At 39.4% G+C, this 21046-nt stretch overlaps 1 protein-coding gene across 2 annotated transcripts; it reads right to left on the bottom strand.

Moving 5' to 3' along the window:
• Positions 1-277: 277 nt before the first annotated feature.
• Positions 278-20657, bottom strand: FRS3 (fibroblast growth factor receptor substrate 3). 2 transcript variants are annotated; one of them, XM_063297587.1, is made up of 8 exons: positions 20003-20657; positions 17216-17330; positions 15989-16120; positions 15349-15443; positions 14179-14365; positions 9315-9470; positions 8283-8425; positions 278-7596 (listed from the first exon to the last, which is right to left on the bottom strand). In XM_063297587.1, exons 4-8 carry the CDS (start codon positions 15412-15414, stop codon positions 6655-6657), a joined length of 1494 nt encoding a protein of 497 aa, XP_063153657.1. In that variant the 5' UTR covers positions 15415-15443; positions 15989-16120; positions 17216-17330; positions 20003-20657; the 3' UTR covers positions 278-6654. The 2 variants fall into 2 exon arrangements, with proteins under 2 accessions (XP_063153657.1, XP_063153656.1); XM_063297586.1 differs by having other exon boundaries at positions 17216-20657.
• Positions 20658-21046: the final 389 nt, after the last annotated feature.

Genomic DNA, 21046 nt, shown 5'->3' with positions numbered 1-21046 from the left:
TATGGCCTGAAAAATGCTCTGTGATTTTATCTTGGCATTTTTTAGATATCTTAACTAAATTCTCAGAATTACTACCAAAATCATGGTAGCTACACATTATGAAGGCTGAAGCTCAAGACATCTGGAGGATCTTAAATTGGGGAAGATTAGTATAGATGTTATACAGAAAATCCAGGATTGCTAAGCAAAAAAGAAAAAATGTCAGAGTTCAGATTATCTTGGTTAATTATAAAGTTTTTGTTTACAAAGCACCAAATAAGCCACACTTTCCAAAAGATAAGCATCAGATATAATTTATTATGGATACATTCTTTATGCACATTAACGTAAGATATTAGTGCTCCTCAATCACATGGCACTGCTAATGCTCTTCACTTTGAAGGCTACACAGGATAAGACACAAATAGGAATTAACAGAGATACACAGCAGAAACCACTGAATAAAAATCACAAAGCAACTTCTATGGCCAGAACAACTGAGCATCCCCATGCCTTGTTTTTCCGCCAGGTCAGAAATAGTCAGCAAAATCATCAGTACAAGTAACTATGAAGAAAACTGCACAACGTAAGAACTTGAGATCTACCTAGCTACAGCCGGGCTTTTCAAATGAAATTACAGAAAAAAAATTACCTTCCCACTTAAAGTCACTGGCTCACAATCCCAGACTCCAATTTGGTTACTTTTTAATATCTAATTCCAGAACAGGGCATTCACAAGGTTTCAAGTATTTCATGAAGTTGAGGAGTGAAAGTTCCAGAAGAATAAACTGTCATAAGCTGGTTACATTTTTTATTAGATAGAGTTCTTGTATCTTTCCTACCTCCATAAATGAGAAAACAGAGGAAGATGCAGGTTCTTCTACCTGTAGGGCAAGATGCAACAGTTCCCTACTTTTATGCAATCCAACAATGCCTGAAGAGATGAACTTAACATGAAAGCATTTAAACTGTGGAAAGTTTTAGATAAATATTAAAACATAAGGAAGTAAAACCTATTATCTTTCCTTCTATAGAACAAGGTTCCCCAAAGCCCAACCAGAAGATACAGATACACCACTGTGAGATGATAAAGAACTAGGGAATTGGATTAGAGATAATGCCCTTTCACACTAAACACAATACCAACTAATATGGGATTCCATTTGATGTGCAAAGTAAGTTCAGTACAGTAGTAATGTTTCTTGGCATTTCTGAGACTCATTTTGTAAACATCAATTACTCTTCATAACGTCCTTGTGAGATGAGTAGGTATAACCATTATTCAAGTCAGTCAGCTTGCAGTTCCTGCTCTAACCTTTGGGAGATGCTGGATGCAGTGTAGCCGTAAACAGACATACTCACCGGCAATGTGTTTAAAGGGGGCTCTGAAGTACTATCTATTTTGTTTTAACTATCCAAGAGAACAAAATATCCTAATATGCTTTGACACTGAAGCATAAAGAAAATTAGGCTATGACAGTCCCCTGAATGAAAACTATCTTTAATGTGTTAAATGTTAAAGATGACTAGAGTTGCTTGAGAAATGGGCAGTGTAGAAATATGAGAAACAAACAAATAAATAACATGGAAATGATATTAAGGAAGTAATAAAACATGTGTCTAGTTTAAGATGACATGTTATATTTTTCACTAGAAAGGTTCAGTGTATAGTTACTGCATAACAGGCAATAAATACAAGCTTTCCACATTACTGCACAGCTATGCTCAGAAATGTGCTAGATTTTTGCCTGCCATAGTTGTTAAAGGCTTGGAGTTTCCATGAAAGAAAAAAGGTGGCAATCCAACTTAGTTTGGATGTGGTGATTGTTCTGAATGGCAATTTATTATTGAACATGTTAAATTAATCTTTCCAATAGCACCAGAGGGATCTCTAAAAGCAGACAAATACTTTTATGGGGTGCTGAGCACTACGTATTCAGAGATGGGAAAGCATCATGTTTAGCAGCTGTTCAAGTCTATGAGGTTTGCAACTATTGCCAGAAAGGCCACAACATTTTCACTTTTGCTTTCTTGATCATTATTAAAACTAATGTGGCACATGTAGAAAATGAGAGTTAAGAGATAACTTCCAGTTAGAAAAGCAGAAATTATCATACTCTTCCCCCACCCCAAAGAATTCATAGTGTCCTGCAATTCACTGCCAGCATTCTGGCAATGGTGTTCATATGCTCATAGGCAAGTAGAAAAAAATGGTAGCCAGACAGTACACTATGACTTCACCCAAACTTCACACAGTTTTTGTTGTGATACAAAAATATGAATGGCTACTGCAAGGACAGCTACAAAGCTGCCTCTTTATGCATTTTAAGACGACCGATAAAAAGGCACTGTAGTGCCATAGTTCCTTAACCCAAACAGGGAGAATGGAGAACTCAGGAGCCAGGATGAGGCAATAATTCCCACTAAAGGAAAATTTCCCACCTCTAGGCTCTACCACTTCAGTTTCAGCATCTGCAGTACTTCCTCCTGCCCCACTACTGAACTCAAAATTAATCAGCTCTGTTTCCCCAGTGTGATCATGTGGGTGCAGACCCAATGAAGAAACAGCACAAGCATCACCTGTGGAGGAGACACTGGATTGCTGAATGGTTATCTATTTATTTACCACCATTGTATGCTGCCTATTCTTACAACTCTAGGCAGCTTAAAGCAAACACAATAAAACACCTATAAAATACTTGAAAACCAAACCATTAAAACTAATACTACTAAGGAAATTATTAGTAGAAACTGTGGCCACCATTAGACAGATTTGAACAAATGCCCCACAGAGCTGTCTGCTAGGCCACTGGCAACCTTCCCATGCACTGTTAGAAACCAAAAAGATCCACAAGGTGCCTGCAGTGGACCCATTTAATAAGCCTGTTCCCCCTGAAGGTTGGGGTGGTGACCAGTCTTAATCTATGAGAGGCAAGTACACCAACTGCATTTCTGCTTGTCATACGCCTATTAAGCATCTCTGCTAGTTGGAACCTTTCTAACCCTGGTAACAAAGGCTTGGCAAAAGCACCATTCTTGGTCACGTTAGAAAATGCTACTTAAATGTCTATAAAAAATAATAGTAGTAAATAGTAATAAAACGAAGTACAGAGCATTGAAGCTATTTAACTGTTAAAACAAAGAATGGATGTAAACTGCAGAAAGACAACATTAGCAGGCAACCAGCTTCATGTGTTTCACTGCATCTCATTCAGTGGATAGATCCACATAACGACCTAAGTCATTGTTCGTTTAAATATGGCTTAGTCACTAAGCCACAACTGGTTGAATTCACAGAATACACTAAGCCATAAACCTGGTTTAAAAACCAAAATGGCTATATCCAAACACTAAGACAAAATCAAACAATTAAACCGTACTGTGTCCCCATTAGATGAACACTTATCTTTGGCACTGATTTAATTGTACCACAGGTAATCACATTTCCTAGTACTTAAAACTAAGCCATGCTTCTAGAGTATAGGGTACAAAAGCATGATTTTAGCTCTCTTGACTCTGCAGCAATAGCAACTGAAGACCTTCCTTTTTATTAAGTAAGTCTCTCAGAGTAAACATAATCCTTGAAAAGAAGAGCTCCCTTATTTTATTTTATCCTTCCTAATCAATGTTGCTTAATTACACTTTAAGTTCCATTACATCTGAAAAAGTAAACAATTCTTTTTCCATCTTAACAGACCAATAGGCTAGCTACACATAGCTTTGTGATCAATACTGAGTGGTGACAAAATGCTGCTTGAGTCCTCTGGACTCCAGCCTGCCCATCACCTAAATATATGGAAGCCTACAGTTAATGCTCTATAGTGAACACCACATGGGTTCATGAAGTAAAACTGACGCTGAGGCAAATGATGATACTGGAAGAATCCTGCATATTGAATCTCCCCACAATGGCTTGAGAGCCAGTTTGGTGTAGTGGTTAAGGTGCTGGGCTAGAAAGCAGAAGACTGGGCCTCCTTAGGCATGAATGCTGGCTGGGTCACTTTGGGCCAGTCACTCTCTCTCAGCCCAACCCACCTCACAGGGTTGTTGTGGGGAAATAGGAGGCAGGAGTATTAGTTTGCCACCTTGAGTTATATATAAAAAAGGCGGAATAAAAAGATGGTGATGATGATGGTGGTGGTGGTGGTGGTGGTGGTGATGATGTATTTTGACTGGCTTGATGCAAGGTAAATAAGACAGAAGAATTCTTCCATTAATTCTAATAGGCTTTGATTAGACATTGGAACATCACAAAGGCTGATGGTCATAAAAGATCACCTACTTGTAATATCTACTAATCAATTCCAACATATTATGCACAACAGTTAGAAAGGCAATGCTAAATAAGCAAAATGATTTTTATAATGACTGATTAAAATCAGAAATAGCTCAGTTTATACAGCAAGAATACAAAATCACTCATCAAATCAATGCCTTCTTGACTATCCTAACTATATGACAAAGGGCCACAGTGAAGAGATCTTGGTATCTACCCACATAAGTCTTTCTTCCCCTTACAGCCTTGAATTTTAGAATATGTTCTGTAAGACTACAGTGAAAATAACAGAGGAAAAAATGCTAAAATTTGACACTTTTATACCTGCTTGTGATACTGAAACTGTATGGAATAGCAGCCACGTTCAAAACCTTCCAAGTCAACTCCCATGTACAGTTATCATGTAAGAGCCAGTTCTAAATCTAAGTGCGTTGATTGATAAACTCCTCCATGACATGAAATATATGTAACTGAAGCAAAATTAGATTAATTCCCTAACACTTTCTTCTCTTGTCCCTTTACTGCATCTTTTTTTTTCTCTTTTAGTTCTGAGTATACAGTAGAACTACAGAGGAATACAGGAATGGAGACTGAAAGATAAAGGATATAAGATACTGGAGCATGGTACTGATCATCTAGGTCAGTATTATCTATGTTAACAGGCAGGAAATTCTCACTCCTGCTTAAACCTGGGATATTCTATATGCAAAGCATGTGTTTTTGAATATGACAATATGACAAGCAGTAAATAACAAACAAGTCAGAATACCACTGTGCAATAAAAAGGCTTAAGAAAAACTACTTTAAAACCAGTTTTTTAAAACATAATTTCAAGCAGTTTTCAAAGCTTCTGCAATATATTCTTGTTTCAGTAAGCTTTTAATGGTGTGGATCAGCTTGTAATAGAATTAATGTTTATCCAAATTATGAATACTTTAGATTCTTGGTTTCACTGAGCTTATTGCTTGAAATACTAGTATTAATTTGGACTCCTTGGGATGGATTACATTAGAAATCCAAAACGAAACAGATAAACATTCTATTTTCCAATAAAATGTGATAATGAAAAACATATTTAAAAGCTGTGTTATAGAGGGACAGTTCTTACCAGATTTGGAAACAAGAGCAAGGAAATCATTACTACCAGAAGGATTTCTAATTCCCAATTCTGTAATGCTTGTTTCACATACAGTGAATTTTAATAATGGCTTCAATGAAAGAGTTTTTCAGAAAAGCCTGATTGAACTTTAGATCAAATGCATTTATTCCTGGATGGGCTGCCTCTGGGAAGGCAAACAGCAGCAAATACATAAATAATAACCACCAGATGTGTATTCCCTATTGTAGGTCTATTACTAACCTAAAGTACCTGTGAAAATCCCAAATAAGCAAAGCTTTGCTTGTCCTTAAAGTTGCTCAAATGTTCTGTTTCCCTACCACCCTAAATCAATTATTTGCCAATGATGGCCTCGGTTTCACTGGCATATTGAAGTATGCATTGGACAGTATTAGAGGGTTGGATCTGAGGCAATAAAGCAAAATGGAGGAAGAAATTTCTACCTGATTCCAGCAAAACAGTACCATGTAAAATACACATCAGAATATTGGCTTTTTAGAGAGACTCTGCCAGACTGTTATGCAAGCAGCAAAAATTTAAAAGGTCCACCAGGGGTTTGGCTGGGTGCTTTATAGTTCTGTGGTTTTCCTGCTCTGAGGATGAAGAGAAGCATATTATGAGATGTACAGTCAGTCAAAAACTGGAGCTGGGAAGTTAGGCTTTGTCAGCATATTGAGTCACCCCCAGGACTACATGGGTTGGGAACCATTCTTGCATGCGTCACATTCCCTGAATCTCCTCCTTTGTTTTGCCTTTTAAGGACTGGCCTTATGCTTGTTAAAAAATTTGATACAGCACCTACCCTTTTACTGCTTTCCTGATTCTCACGGAGAAAAGAATTAATCGCAAAGCAATTCAACATTACATTTGCCGGGCACTTTAACTTGGATAAATAAATAAATAAACTAACTAATACAGGCATCTCTGAAAAATAAGTTTATGCAAAATTTAAAAATAAATATATTTTTTGTATATTTTCAAAAATAAAAGTTAAATAGAGCTTCCCTAGCCTTCAAGTTCTAACTGTACCATTACCCACCCTGCCATCAGGCAAGTGAAATAATCAAGCACATGGCAGGGCTTCAGAAAGTATATGGCAGGAGAAAAGGAGGCTCAGAAGAGGCACAGATAGGCTACATTTTTTAAGTTAGCTTGATGAAACTATTCCAGTGACTCACACTGAGTAACAGGGGGCACAATGGGAAGATGGCAGTTATGTGACATGATTTTTTGAAGAGCAGATACAAAAGCCACAATGAGGTGCTTGGGTTGAGTGTTCTTCTTACAGAGGCAGGTCAGTGCTGTTATGTCGTGTTTTCCTGGAAGTCCCATCATCCTTAGGAAGTGCTCTCTGTAAGCTGGACATGGCTGCTGTCTTTTTATGGTCAATGACCGCATAGGAATTGGTCCTGCGGGCTGGATGGGCAGCCGCACACGGGACATGGGGGACTGGTAAGCTTTGGTGCCCTTTACAAGGATCATCCTGCAGTTCCACCTGGATATAATTGAGCTGCCTTGGCTGCTCCAAGTAGGGCCGGCAGAAGTCGAAATTGAAAACGCTGGGTGTGCAACTGCGGCGCCGTTGTAAGCAACCTCCCCTGCGCAGACCTCCATGTAGGGCAACCCTTTCTGAGTTCATGTAGTTTCGTAAAGGGTCATCTTCTTCAGTTTCTGGATAACCACTGGAAGAAGGTGTCATTGCGTCACCAGAGTCCTCCTCATCCTGGCCCTGTCTTAGGGGCTGGCACTCCCACACAGGAGGCAGCGACGGCAGGTTCTCATAGTGCAGTAGAGTGGTCCTGCGATGAGAGCAACTGGTAGGATTCAGATCCTCACGAGGAATTTTCAAGCGCCCGCCGCCCCGACGAAGCAAGGTTCCTCGAGAAGGCAGCGGACCGTTGAGGTTCTCATAAACACACTTGGGGGCGAGGCACTCATCTTTGTACTCATTGTTGTTGTTGTTGTGAGGGGTGCAGAAATGCCTTGAGCACTTCCAGTGGGGCCGACAGCAGCCATCACATTTTATCATGTGCCTATAACCCAGGGCCGGGCCCAAAACAAACTTCACCTCTCCTGGCTGAAGGTAAACCTGGGGATTCCGGTCCTCCAGGGAGCAGCTATGGTTGGAATGGGCAATCGGAGGATGAACCTCAGGTAAGGAGTGCATACAGTGGTGACCTCTTACGTCATCCTCACCACCGGCTGTGTTTACATAGGTGTGGGACTGCAAAGAGAAAAGAAGTATTAGCAGGTGCCGAGAATAAAGATTGTCCAGAAATCCTGCATTATGTATTACGAATCACAGGAGTAATAAGTATCTGTACAGACGTTTTTTAAAAAATGCATAAAGAGGATGATCTTTAACAGCAACAATGTTAAAAAGGAACATAGTACCATAGTACCATTAAACTTGGATTCTGGTTGTTAATAATTCTGAACATGTTCCCTGTCTGGAAATACTTTTTTAAAATCCATCTTTAAAATAACACCTTTTCTATCACAAGAGATTATTTTACCTAATCAAACTTCATATGCAGAAAATGGAAAGACACTTAATACCACAAGTGTTCAATCAAGAAAACAATGTACACAGTTATGAAAAATCCATCCTAGATTTTTTTTTTTAGTTGAGGGTGATGGAGATAAAATGATCAGAACCCTGTGCAATGAGAAGGTATTAATATTGTGACTTTCTCATAACTAGGGATGAATGTATCTTCTCAATAAGCAACTTTTCCTGAAAAACAAACTTAGAAATAGTGCTGCATGAGTGAAAAAGAACAGGTGCCTATTTCTCTACAATAACATCAACTGACACAGCTAATATTTACTGGCATGGTTAAAATTAACTGGCACAGTTAGCATTAACTGGTGCAGTGACATACTCGACATATCGTAAGTAATACTTACTTGCCCATCAGGGATAATAAGAGCATGTGTAGAGTCCTCCCCAACTGAAGAATGCCTTAGACTACTCATGGGGGCATGGCGGGCTGCAGAGCAAGATGAGGGCTCCATAGGGAAGTTATGGAACCCATTAGGAAAACCTGGGACTATATATCCAAGAGATGAAGAAACAGGAGTACAATTAGCTTTACACAAAACTATATCGCATTTACCAAAAAACCCCAAATACTTTGCTAATAGGCCAGTGGAGCCAGATGGATGAAGTTCTCTGCTGTAATGGGACAGGATAACGCTTATAAAGTACCTACCTCAAATCTAAGTGCACAACCAAGCAAAGGACAAGATAATCAAATCAAATAATAATCTTACTACTTCTCAAGCATGCTTTCCACAGTAGTTTTGGTGATATTTTACTGGAACAAATCTATAATTGTGTTTGGTTGCCTTGGAAACAAAGCATCAAGCCCACATAAAACTTAAAGTTTTACAATAAGCAAAACACATGAATGACAAGTAGGCTTGATTTTATGAGACCAGATGATTAAAGCCATTAAAAACATCTACTTGGAGATGAATTAGGTAAGTATAATTACCACAAACAATTATAGTTTGTGGCAATTATACTTACCTAATATAGGCAATCATAACTAAGCCCTACAAACAACCCGTTCAGAGAAAATGTACGTAGAAACAATGCAATGACTCTTTTGCATAGGCCAGAAATGCCCAATACTACATGAAGATTACAACTGCGTTATAGAAGTAGATTGAACTTATGGCTTCAACTGTGTTTGCAGTGGAAAGAACAAGCAACTTAACACTGATCCCTAAACAGGGCCAAATCCCTATAACATTTTATAAAAAGCAGGGATAGCACTAGGTGTTTGGCACATGCTTAAAGGAAGGCTTCACCCCATACAATATTCAGACTCCTATCAAAACAAAATATTCTTCTGACTAAGAAGAACTGCTCTAGAGTAAAGGCTAACATAGGACTCATTCCCCTATCTCTTCCAGTTGGTAAGAGGGTCTCACTATCAGGTGTCTGGGGAGTCCGGGGTAGCTCCAGTTCAGCTGCATTCCTTGTAATGACAACAGGTTCCTCCACCACACTGATGCTATTACACTGCATCAGGTCCTGCAGCAGATTAAATATCTCTTCAGCTCTTGAGCACTTGAATGCAAAAATTCCTAGGCAAAGAAGAGGAAAGTCTATTTTAATGCCAGTATCTTCTCGCTCTCTAAAGCAAGAAATATGTATCAGATAAACATAAAGTGGTGCTGACAAAATGCACCATTACTTTTTGAAACTCCGGCCATATTGTTCTATTCTAAGCATTAGCAGATAAATAAAAACAGTGAAAGTAATATGATTGCAAAGAAATTTAGACAAATAAAAGGATAGAATTAAGATGTAACACGATTAATGTACACTGAAACTAAAGGCCTGGTACTGAGGGTACCCCTTAACTTAGGAGGCCCCTTAGAAATGTTTACTATTTACCAACTTAATTTATATCCTTGGACATGAGGTCAAGCCCGCAAAGTCATAAATATTACTATACCAATTAAATAATAATTATATAATCAGTTATAGTAATTGTATTAGTATAATTCTTACTAGTAAAGATAGCAGCAAAAAATTAATCAAATGAATCAAAAGATGACATTTTCATTATATTAAAAGGTGTAATGTTAAAGGCTAAAAAGAAGAGATCGCCTCTTTAGAGAAGAGCTTCAGGGTCTCTGAAATTATAACTGCATCATTTGCAAGAGGCTGGGGAGAGGAAACCATGATCCCTGAGGTACCCCTGGGCTCCAACTATTTAGGACTTCAAAATCAAAAGACAGATCTTTGGGTATTGAACATTTTTGTCGGTCAGATAGCTATCTTCAGCCACTGCGTTATACATAAAATGGAATTATGGTTTTGCAGCATTCTGACCAAGAATAAAAACGTTCTATAATATTTGAATGTGTTTAAATGTATCTAAGGCAATGGGCTAGAAACCAGGAGACAGAGTTCTAGTCCTGCCTTAGGCCTGAAAGCCGGCTGGGTGACCTTGGGCCAGTCCCTCTCTCTCAGCCCAACCCACCTCACAGCGTTGTTGTTGTGGGGAAAATAGGAAGAGGAAGGAGTATTAGGTACGTTCGCCACCTTGAGCTATTTACAAATAATAATAATAATAATAATAATAATAATAATAATAATAATAATAAGCCGGGAAATAAATAAAATAAAATAAAAATACACAGCGTGAACAGTCACTGTCAGAACATAGCCTAGAACTGCTGACTATGAAATAGTACATTTACATTATTGCTTATTATTATGGTGTTTTGTTTGTAATGAAAAGGTTATAAAGGGAGAAATATCTGAACAGGAATTTCCTCAGCAATTCCATTTTTACTGTTATTCACTTGCATTTTCCATATTCCAGTCAAAGAAAGAAACAGAGTTGGAAAGGACAAAACACAAAGTTATTGGTATTGTTACTAGTATTACTAGTATTATTACTAGTATTACTTGGCAAATTTTGGCATATGCTGTCCCAGTAGAAATTTGGGCAACACATTATCTTTATCTTACTTGGGCAGAGTAAACCTGCAACAGCATGAGTCTGCGCAAAGAACCTAACGAGCTATTTCCATTTATGTCTGCCAGCTCAATTTTGAGGTTTGACCCTTTCTTGCAAATCATGCAAGTTTTTTCATCGATTCATTGATTAACAGGACTGTAGCTGACACACATCTGGGAAGCACAATAACTGCCTTTTGTATTAGATTAAACTGCAACACCTGCCCACCGCCCATAAGTACGTTTATCAATTGTCTCTCTGTTCTGAAATAACCAATCAGATACTGGCATGCACAGACATGAACCAAAAACCCATAGCAACAAGGACAAGAGCATGGCAACAACAGCTGCAAATCTGAATAAAAATATTCTGGATTTTTTAAAGAACGAACAAATGTCAATAAACCCCACACCTTTTCTGTCTTATCTTCCTGATATTAAGAATGATCAATCAAGTGAAATAAGCTTTAAAAAGCCAGCCCTGAGGGAAAGGAATGTGAAATGAATCAAAGAACATTCATGTAATGCAAGGGAAATAATGAATCCTACAAACACTGAATATCAAACCTGCCTTTCTATCCACACTGCTTTGAGCCAAGGCCTTTAGCATTTTTTTGTGATTGCAACAGCTTTACTTGTAATTTAAAGATCAAGTTGCTGGCACAGACAAATGCCAGTGGTAAACAAACCACAGGTAATAAATAGGGAGCCAACTAGATACTATTCCTTCCAAAATCAGAGTATCACATTACAGGTAGTCCTTGACTTACGACCACTCATTCAGCGACTGCTTGAAGTTACGGCGGTGCTGAACAAATGGTACTTATGCCCAGTCCCTGAAGTTACAGTGGTTGCAGTGCCCCTGCAATCACGTGATCAAAATTCAAGCACTTGGCAGCCTGCCTGCACTTACAATTGCAGGGGTGCTTCAACTCCCCCCACCTATCTCCCCCCATCTCTGACCTTTTGGCCCCCTGCACTCTGCAGCTCCACTGCCCCCAGATGACCTTTGCCATCTTCTTGCTCTTGCTGCTGACCAAGCATGCCCTTTGCAAGGCAGCTGCTGGCCATACAAGGCTGTCTTCCTGAGGTCATGTGCAGCAGTTTCCTCACAAGACCTGGGGCGAAAGGCCTCATGTGGCCAGCAGCTGCCTCGCAAAGGGCCAGGCCAGGCACGCCTTGTCAGCAGCAGGAGCAAGATGACAGCGAAGGCCAGAGAGGGTGACAAAGAGCAGACTGGCAGGGGCCACGGAGTGCAGGCCAGCAAGGACGGCTGGGGCTTCCCGGGGCAGCTGCAGCTTTGTGCTGAGGCCCTGTGCTGCAGCACGGCTAGCAGCCCCAGAACCGTGCGGTCCTGGGGCTCCTTACCGCCCCACAAGGCTGGATGCAGGGTGGCCAAAAGGGCAGAGATGGGGGGAATAGGCAGTTCAGGGGAGTTGCAGTCCCTTACCTTGGAAGAACCGAGGCTCAGGGCTGGGAGGAACCAAGTCAGGAATGACTTGGATCGGGGTGGCTCCTCAGCTAATGACTGGTGGAATTCAGTTAATGACGGCAACGGGGACTGCCAAGATTGCCATCGCTAAGCGATGCCATCATGTGATGTTGACCTTTACAACCACATCACTTAGTGATGGAAATTCTGGTCCCAATTGCCGTTGTAACGTCAGGACTACCTGTACATGTGAAATAATGCACAGCATGGATAATGCAAACTATGATTCTTTTCTAAATCAAAACTGAAACCATGTTTGAAGAGGACTTGGCAATTATGATTATGAGGGGAGCCTTGTTTGTACTGATGCATATGTAACACAATACCACTGATATATGAAAAATCAAAATGGATCCTTGCTTGAGGTTTTCAAAATCTATAAATAGCCATAGGAATGAAAAGCAGGGATAATTTCTTAAACCAGGGACCACTTTGCCCATTAATTTCTATTATTTATTCAGGGTGGAGTACCATCGACCTGGAAAAGACGTATCACGTTATGTAATATGGACACATATAATCTTGTGACGCCTTAGTAGTTTGTGCTTCTACTCTTCAGTAAGAATATTGTAAGTAGCAATAACCAAGAGCGTAATACCTTTTGAAATCGGTACAGAGTTATGGTGAGTTGTGGTATTGTCCCCAGGTCAGGATTTAATTAATTCTGATTGAAATAAACACCCAAAACTTTGGTTTATTCTGAAATGAAAGTGGAAGCTTTCATTCTTCTCCTCATATGTGCAACGAGAAAAAGAAATGTGTAAGAGCCTGGGGCATCACAAATTTCATTCATGATTATCTAAAACATTAGGCCTGATTTCAAAAGATTGAGCATAAATGCAAGGCATTTATAAAGTTCATCACTATTGTTTATTCGTTCAGTCGCTTCTGACTCTTCGTGACTTCATGGACCAGCCCACGCCAGAGCTTCCTGTCGGTCGTCAACACCCCCAGCTCCCCCAGGGACGAGTCCGTCACCTCTAGTCATCACTATTAAAGACAGGGGATTATCAATAGTATGTAGGGCTTTAGTAAAGAATTAAACAACTAAAACTGGGTCCTCACAGTCTGAAGCACTATACCTCTGAAAGTCAGATACTAACAAGAAAATATAAATAATTATCTAGTCTCTCAGAAACATATTCTGGCCACTGGTGGAGATAAAGCATTAGATAGGCCTCTGAGCTGATATAACAAGATAATTTTATATTTACTTATTTATTTTGTTATTAAATTTAGGTACAGCTACATCTTGTGACAGGATATGGCATCAACTTTCTCTTATAACAACATTAAAATGCCATTTTTATTAATTCCAACCCTGCTGGAATTAGATTGGAATTTTAATCTGGATTGGATACAATCCAGATTTTAAAAATGATATTATTTTTTTCTAATATATTCTAACCACTCTTAATGTAACAAAAAGATTTAAATGATCTCAGAGCTAATTGTAAATCTTACCATAGATACAATAATATGGATTTAAAAGGCTATCAGAGAGGACTGGCCAGGGCATCCATACATTGCTGTTAATATGAGGGACACTATATATCTGAATACAAGATATTGAGACTTTCCATTGGTATATGGTTGGCCTTTATGGAGCAGAATGCTGGACTAAATAAGCTTTTTAAAAATGTTCTCTATTAATATTCATCTGAAAACACAAATGTGAGTTCCCTTATGTATCATGTAAGATTGTTTCTATTTCTGAACCAGATATATTATATCCCATGAAGAGAGAAACTAGATGTTACCCTAAATTAACAGCTATCCTCAACAAGAGAGTGTTGAAATCATTGCTGTTCGGTGAGAAATATACACACCCTGTCCAGTCAGGCAGCGACGTCCACTTTCAAACGAGAAGAGGTTGGAATCATAGCCATAGCGACGCAAGCAAAGGTATGGCCACCGAACAGCATCGCGCTTATGAGTGTGCAAAACAAGTTCCCTCTGTGTCAATTCCATAATCCCTGAGCCCAGCTCATTGCCCTCATCATCAACATTTGTCACCTGCAGAAACCAAAGCCAGTTGTCAGGAGCCACGAGCATCATATTAAACACCATATAAACAGACACAGCAGGATTATAAGATAGTTGCTTTCGTTTATTCAGGAAGATACACCAGCCCAACCATATCTCCTTGAGTCAATCATTTTTTCTTAGACTGCTGAACTGCTTTAGAGCAGCGTTTCTCAACCTTGGCAACTTCAAAATGTGTGGATTTCAATGCCCAGAATTCTGACTTCAACTCCCAGAACTCCCCAGCCAGTGAACTGAGAGTGTAAGCCCACACATCTTAAAGTGCCAAGACTGAGAAACTTTGCTTTAGAGGAGTACTTCCTTACCAGGAAAATATTTCAGGCAGGTATACCTAGAGTCAGTGCCAGCCCGTCACAAGAAGACCTCAGCTACTCAGGATATTGCTCCCTCTGGTGACAAAATGAGTGTTTTCTTAGCACCTCAGCATATTGTAATACTAACAGTGCATTTATTGATTGTTGTGTTTCTACTTTGGAAATATTACCTAAGATTCCCTGCATAATATTACTGTCTAGTACCAATCGTCACCTAATGGACCCAAGTTAAATGATTCACCTCAGAAGAAATTCCGAATCCCCAGTCATGCAATGCCTTTACCAAACACACACAGGAGGTCACAAAATTATGAATGTTTCAGATCTCCAGAATCCTCCTTCAAACTGAATGTTAAGCAAAGAGGGAAGATGAAAATTAGTTATTTTATTGAGAAACAGAATTACTTGAGCTTTTCATTACTGCCCCATGAAATACACAGAAAAGGTAAACTTTCTCAGCTCAAAGGCAGCAATACTCAGCTCAAGAAAACAGCAAGAAGACTGCAAAAAAAAATTCTCTGTAAAAACAGTTTCTCAGTGCTACTTCAGTCTTGAGATGAAATTTTGTTTGGGTTAACTCACACTGATCAATACTAGTAGAAGAACACATTATAAAAAACAAAAAAACATATATATTACCTTAAACTTGGTGGGGTGGTTATCTGGAACCCTGTCTCGGCATGGGCTACTGCAGCACGTTCCCATGGTGTCAAAACAAGAGGCAAACCCTGGAACTTAAGGAAAACCAAAATAATGAAGACCAAAACATAAACCATATCTTTCTAACAAAATCTCTTAAATGTTTCAGAGATACAATGATTATATATGGCAAATGGAGAAAAAAAGCCAGGAGTGTACGTCATACATTGACGCAGCACTTCAGATTTAATGGGGAAAAGGTGCCTCAAAGTGCATGGGGGCACTCACGTATCATCTGTCAGCAACTTTTTAAAGCAGGATTCACAGGATTCTGTGGCTGCTCCAGTGCTGCTGAGAGTGAATCGGTATTGCACATGTAACATAATTATTCCATTTCTTTATTTGTGGTCCCTGACCAGTAAACAAGTGCAATAATTTTCAAAGTGAGCTTAGATCATGTTCAGGCAGCACTGAGAAAAAACAGTGGTAGGACCACTATCTGCAAATCCCCACCCGCAAAAAACCACAACAATATGGGACGATTATTGTCTGCTATATTAGGATTACAAACCAGAACATTTCTATCAGCCCACAGGGACTAGATTTCAGACAAACCATCATATCGTTGCTTAAACCTTACCTAGCCATGGCTGTCAGCAGTTTTTTAAGGGGAGGATTCCCACATTTTCCACACAATCCTCTGCTGGGTGTCATGGCAATCAAGATGCCAAGAAGTCATTTATGGTTTCATAGAAACTATGCCAACTTTCACCTGATATGAAGAAGAGAGTAAAATAAAAACACTTAAAACGACTAACCCCCCAAAACTATCAACTTGTATTTGACAGTCTCCTTTTTTACTCATATAGCCCAAACATCGTAAATAAAACATTTTTTTAAACTTTACCTCTTCTTTACTCTCTGGCAGAATTATAGCAGAAAGCCTGCTATTCATCTATGTCACAATGAGAATTAGAAATTTACTTTAAAATGAAAGCTTCAATTAATAAATGTTTAATTAAAATATTATTTTATATTTTACAGCATTCTGGAATAATTTGGTATTCCACTTTACAAAATGAGAAAATAAACAACTGGTTATCATAATTCTCCAACAATGAAACGAAGTTAATAGTTTATACCCCTAGGTTGGATAATAAATGTTCCTTAACCTAAAACAATAGTTTTCAAATTGTATTTTGGAGAAATATGGGTGTTCCCCTGTTACCTAGAGTTCCTCAGTGAGAAAACTAGTTAATGACAAACATCCTTGAAAGTCATTTTGCTTACTAGTACTGTACTGAATTTCCTTTGCAGTCCCAGAAGGGAGCTCCAGATGTGTTATGCATGCTCTCACTTTACATGGATTTATATGTGAGGGCTTACAGACATATTTAAAGTTGCTTGTGAAGCAAAGTCTGTGTATTGCAACACATCTGAGAATCCATTGCAGGGATTCCTTCATAGAGAAGGTGATGCAGAAAATGATTCTTCAAGATAGGAACTTTGACAACCACCAGCTTAAAAGGACGTTGATTATATTTGAGAGATATAAAATGTCTACTTCCCAGACTCTTGTGGGATTTGGCAATAAAACTAATGAACAATGGGGTTGCACTGAATTTGTAAAAAGTTAAGTGAGAGGATTAATAGAGACTATCTTCAAGAGATAACAGACTCTAGCTGTTTATCAACTACTGTTGTTTTAAAATGCTCTGATGCTCTGGGTTCCAGATATTCCTAGAGTAATTTGTTTCTCTTCCTGGCTGTGAATGAAAAGTCCTATTGCTCCTGCACAAAGATTAACTTTAACAATTTTAACTAATTAAAAAGTCATTAGAATTCCCAGGGAAAATAGTGTCCATACTTCAGTTCTCCAGAAGTTCACCGGTCTTCCATGTTGTATTTGGCTGTTTTCTTGGCTGCTTCCAGCTTGGCTGTAAATCACACTTAGTTTCTGCAGGCCTGGAGTGCCAAACATTCTGCAATTAATCAACAAACAATATTTAACAGAAGAAAACTTGCAATTGCATCCCTAATATAGTTATACGTATAACATGCACAAAACAAGCTTTGTTCATTGTTAATCCAGAATGGAAAAAGAATCAGTAAAGTTACAACATACAAAAGTCATTTCAATTTGTTAGCATTTTTTCTGAACAGGAATAGCTAATTCATCTCTATAAACATTGTGCTGCCACACAATTAAAAAACAACTAAGAGATATTCAAATGAATTTTTATTTAAACCTTTAAGGTGCTTCTGCACAAAATGTCTACAACTATTTAATTTTCCAAAGTGGTTATGCTGTCTGCTTCTTCTCACAAAAACAGTACAGGAAAAAGCTACTACTGCACCAAAACAGCAATAACAACTATTAAACTAGGCAATAGGAAGTCCCTCCTTCATGATAATTTTCCTGATTCCCTGATATTTACGCTATTAAGGAATAGCTTGCCCCATACCTGGAAACCCACTCTAAATTAAATTAAAATAAATGTGCAACTTATTATTTCTGTAAGGAACATCAACAGTCAACCAATCCTAAAATAAATTATGACTGTTCCCAATGAAACTGTTTACCATTATCTTGCAGCATCCTTCTTGTATGAAGCAATACATATGAATACAAAAATGAACAGGCAAAAAGCCAGTCAGGACTAATGAAAGACCCATATTATGATTTCAATCAATATACTATGTGCTCCACAGATTTTAAGCTGTAGCCTTATATGAGCAGTAATATGCTGTCGAACTACAGATTAGGGGGAAAGGATGAATAACGTAGGCAAGCAGGCCTAAAGCAGAATGTTACAGAACATTTATCCAACACTGATGAAGTTTTGCTCTGAGGATGCGCCACAAATATTAATTCCCAGTTTGCCTTCAAATGCTTCAACACAATAAAGAATTAACAAGAATTATTGCAAGCCGCTATTTGCAAATCAGAAACACAGTCTCATTTCAGAACAGTTGCCTCTTTCCCTTGCTGGCATATAATTATGGCCATATATTAAACAAAGAACAAAATGCAAGTTCTCTTAACTACTGTTTGTGTAGAAATTTCAAACCATGATCATTTATTTCTGATTTTCAAGGGAACTAAGCACAAATGTCAGTGCAAAATCATAGCTAAAATAGGAAAAGGAGGAAGAAGTCATTCAAAATGTAAAGGGGGGAAACATATTTATAAGGTTGGATACTACTTTGCAAACTATAGTTTCCACAGAGCTAGCATTATATCCTGGATCTAGGAGAGATGGTAGTATAAGCTTCAACTTAGAAAGCCTTGTTGTTGTTGTTTACTAATACTTGATAAACATTGCCTTTTAAGAGCCTTTCTTCATCTGTGTCTAACTGCAGCCCAAACATGTCCCAGAAACCTTTTTCCTGTTGTGTCCTGATGGCATCACCTTTATCTGATTCCTAACCCACACCTGAAGCATCCTTGAGCTGTCCTTAGCTGTGCTGGTATTAAAGTGGCATTTTCCTCTTTATCCCAACATAGGTTCTGCTGAAGATACAATTGGTGCACTCAGGAAATCCCTTGGGGAGGGGTAGATTAGCCTGACCCCATTAGCCCCTTGAAGCTAGTGCAAATATAGCCCCTGGGCACTGTCCTCCATTCCACTTTGGGCAGGAGAATCTGGTTCCTTCAAATCGGGCTCTTCCCCTTTACCTGACAGGTCTCTGAGATGACAGCAGTGGTGACTGTCAGTAAAGCAGGAGAAATAGAGCCATGGTTCATGGTTCAACCTTCGACATACTTGTCAGCTACTGTTTGATCTGCTTTTGAACACAGGTTCAGTGCTCTTCTGGAACAGCACTAAACTGAAGTCCAAAATGAGTCCAGTTATCAACTGACATCTGCTAATAGCCAGACTCCCTTCAAGCCCCTTCCACGAAACACCTGTGCAAAACCACAGCAAGTTCTGGCAGATGGCTAAACCCGCACCAAGCCCACGTTAAGAACAGCAGCATTTGTTGCCATCATGCCTGTAGCAGGATAAGAATAGCCACAGAGGAAAGCCAATTTTATTCTGGTATAGTTTTCTGCCAGCTCATGGAATGCTGGATAGCACTTTAACCTAGGCACAAGGAAGAGCTTTCTGAAACATGCTATCCAGTATCGGCATCCTCCATTATTATCTATATTATTTCAAACCTAAAACTGAAGCAATTTCACCTAAGGCATCTTCAGTTGTCTATTATTCAGCAAATAATTTCATATATTGTTGCTCTAACATACTTTTCATTCACTGTGGTTTGAAACCAAGATGTTAGAAACTACATCTCTCTCAAAACGGCTGAAAAATATTAGGTTTGGGAAGGATGCTCAGTTCTAATTAATCCTGTTCTTTCTGCATCTCTAACACTGACCAGCAAAACCTTACACCTAAGCAAAAGATACATGATACTAAATAAAGTGCTGTTTTCAAATCTAGCAAATTTCTACGAATCAGAAATGAAGAAAAATGCAAAACATTCCAACTACAGTCTTTTTGGAGCAAGTAAAGCTCTTTCTGTCACACAAAAACAGATACACTGCCGTTCCATACAATACAATCCTCAAGACGTTTACTACTACTGGGAAGACAGAAGCCTACAGAAAATTAAAAGATAACCACAAAGCATACAAGTGATATTGACTTACTGGCACATGAACAAAAATTAGACTATTTGCCAATTATGTGTGTGGCAGCACTGTAGTTGAGGAAAGCAATAGCTTAACAGTTATCCAATGAAGCTAATGTCCTAATAAATACTTTTAATCTTTAGTGCCACAAAAATGCCTTGCTTTAACTGCAATACATTCAAACGGCTACCTCCCTAAGAACTATTACCGGAAAAGGAAAATCACGACAAAATATTGTTGCACCCCCCTACCCGGAGGGACTGCGGATTAAAATACAAGAAAATAATTTGCAAAATATAGCTATGGATAGGAAGGAGAAGAAACTGCTGGAATCGGAGGGTAACAAGTGAATCATAAGAAGAACGGCAACGAATCGGGGGTGCAAAGAAACTGGGAGAAAACCGCTGTCCTTGGCCGGGGAAAGGGTGGGAGTGGGGTGGGCTTGCAGGCGCCGGCGCTACGGGGAGGACCGCCAGGAGGAGGAAGAGGCCGGAGGACGGCGAAGGCACCGTCGGGATGAGGGATAAGCTGGCCGCCGTGACTTGGGAGGACGGCGCGGGTTTGAGCAGGGGGGAGCCTGAGAGGTCAATACTTGCGGCACCGTCCAGGCGCGGCGCGGGCTAGAAGGAACACAAGCAGCCAAGCTGCTGCCGCCGCCGCGTCCCTCGCTCAAGTCCAGCCCGGGTCGGAGACGCCGGGAGCAACGAGCAAAAGAGGCAGCCTAGAGCGTCGCTCACCATCAGGAGGACTTGGCTCTCGACGGGCGAGGAGAGAAGGGGAGACAGTCAACAACCGTAGACTTTATGATTTGTAGATAATCACCCCATGGTCGAACGACGGGACTTCGAATGGATTTTTTTTTCTCACCAGCGGGCCAGAACGACTGCTGTTTTCTTGAAAAGAGGGATGTGATCTAGATTTTAACGAAGCTATGATTGGGCAGCAGCGTATCCGCCAGCCTTCCCTCTCCCTCCAATAGATAGACGGAAGATCGAAAATCATGTTCATTCTAACCTATTTCAGGCATTTGAAATGATTTGAAAATGTTGAGCAGTTTCAAAA

The sequence above is a fragment of the Candoia aspera genome, chromosome 3, assembly GCF_035149785.1.
Source record: "Candoia aspera isolate rCanAsp1 chromosome 3, rCanAsp1.hap2, whole genome shotgun sequence".
Taxonomy (NCBI): Eukaryota; Metazoa; Chordata; class Lepidosauria; order Squamata; family Boidae; genus Candoia; species Candoia aspera.
This window is presented reverse-complemented; position numbering and strand designations above follow the sequence as displayed.

Coding starts and splice junctions, on each gene's coding strand:
- FRS3 (XM_063297586.1), bottom strand. CDS start 15,414: ATGGGAACGTGCTGCAGTAGCCCATGCCGAGACAGGGTTCCAGATAAC. Junction 9,471..14,178: donor TCGCTGCCTGACTGGACAGG/GTGTGTATATTT, acceptor TTCTTTGCCTAG/GAATTTTTGCATTCAAGTGC. Junction 8,426..9,314: donor GACTCCCCAGACACCTGATA/GTGAGACCCTCT, acceptor TTGGATATATAG/TCCCAGGTTTTCCTAATGGG.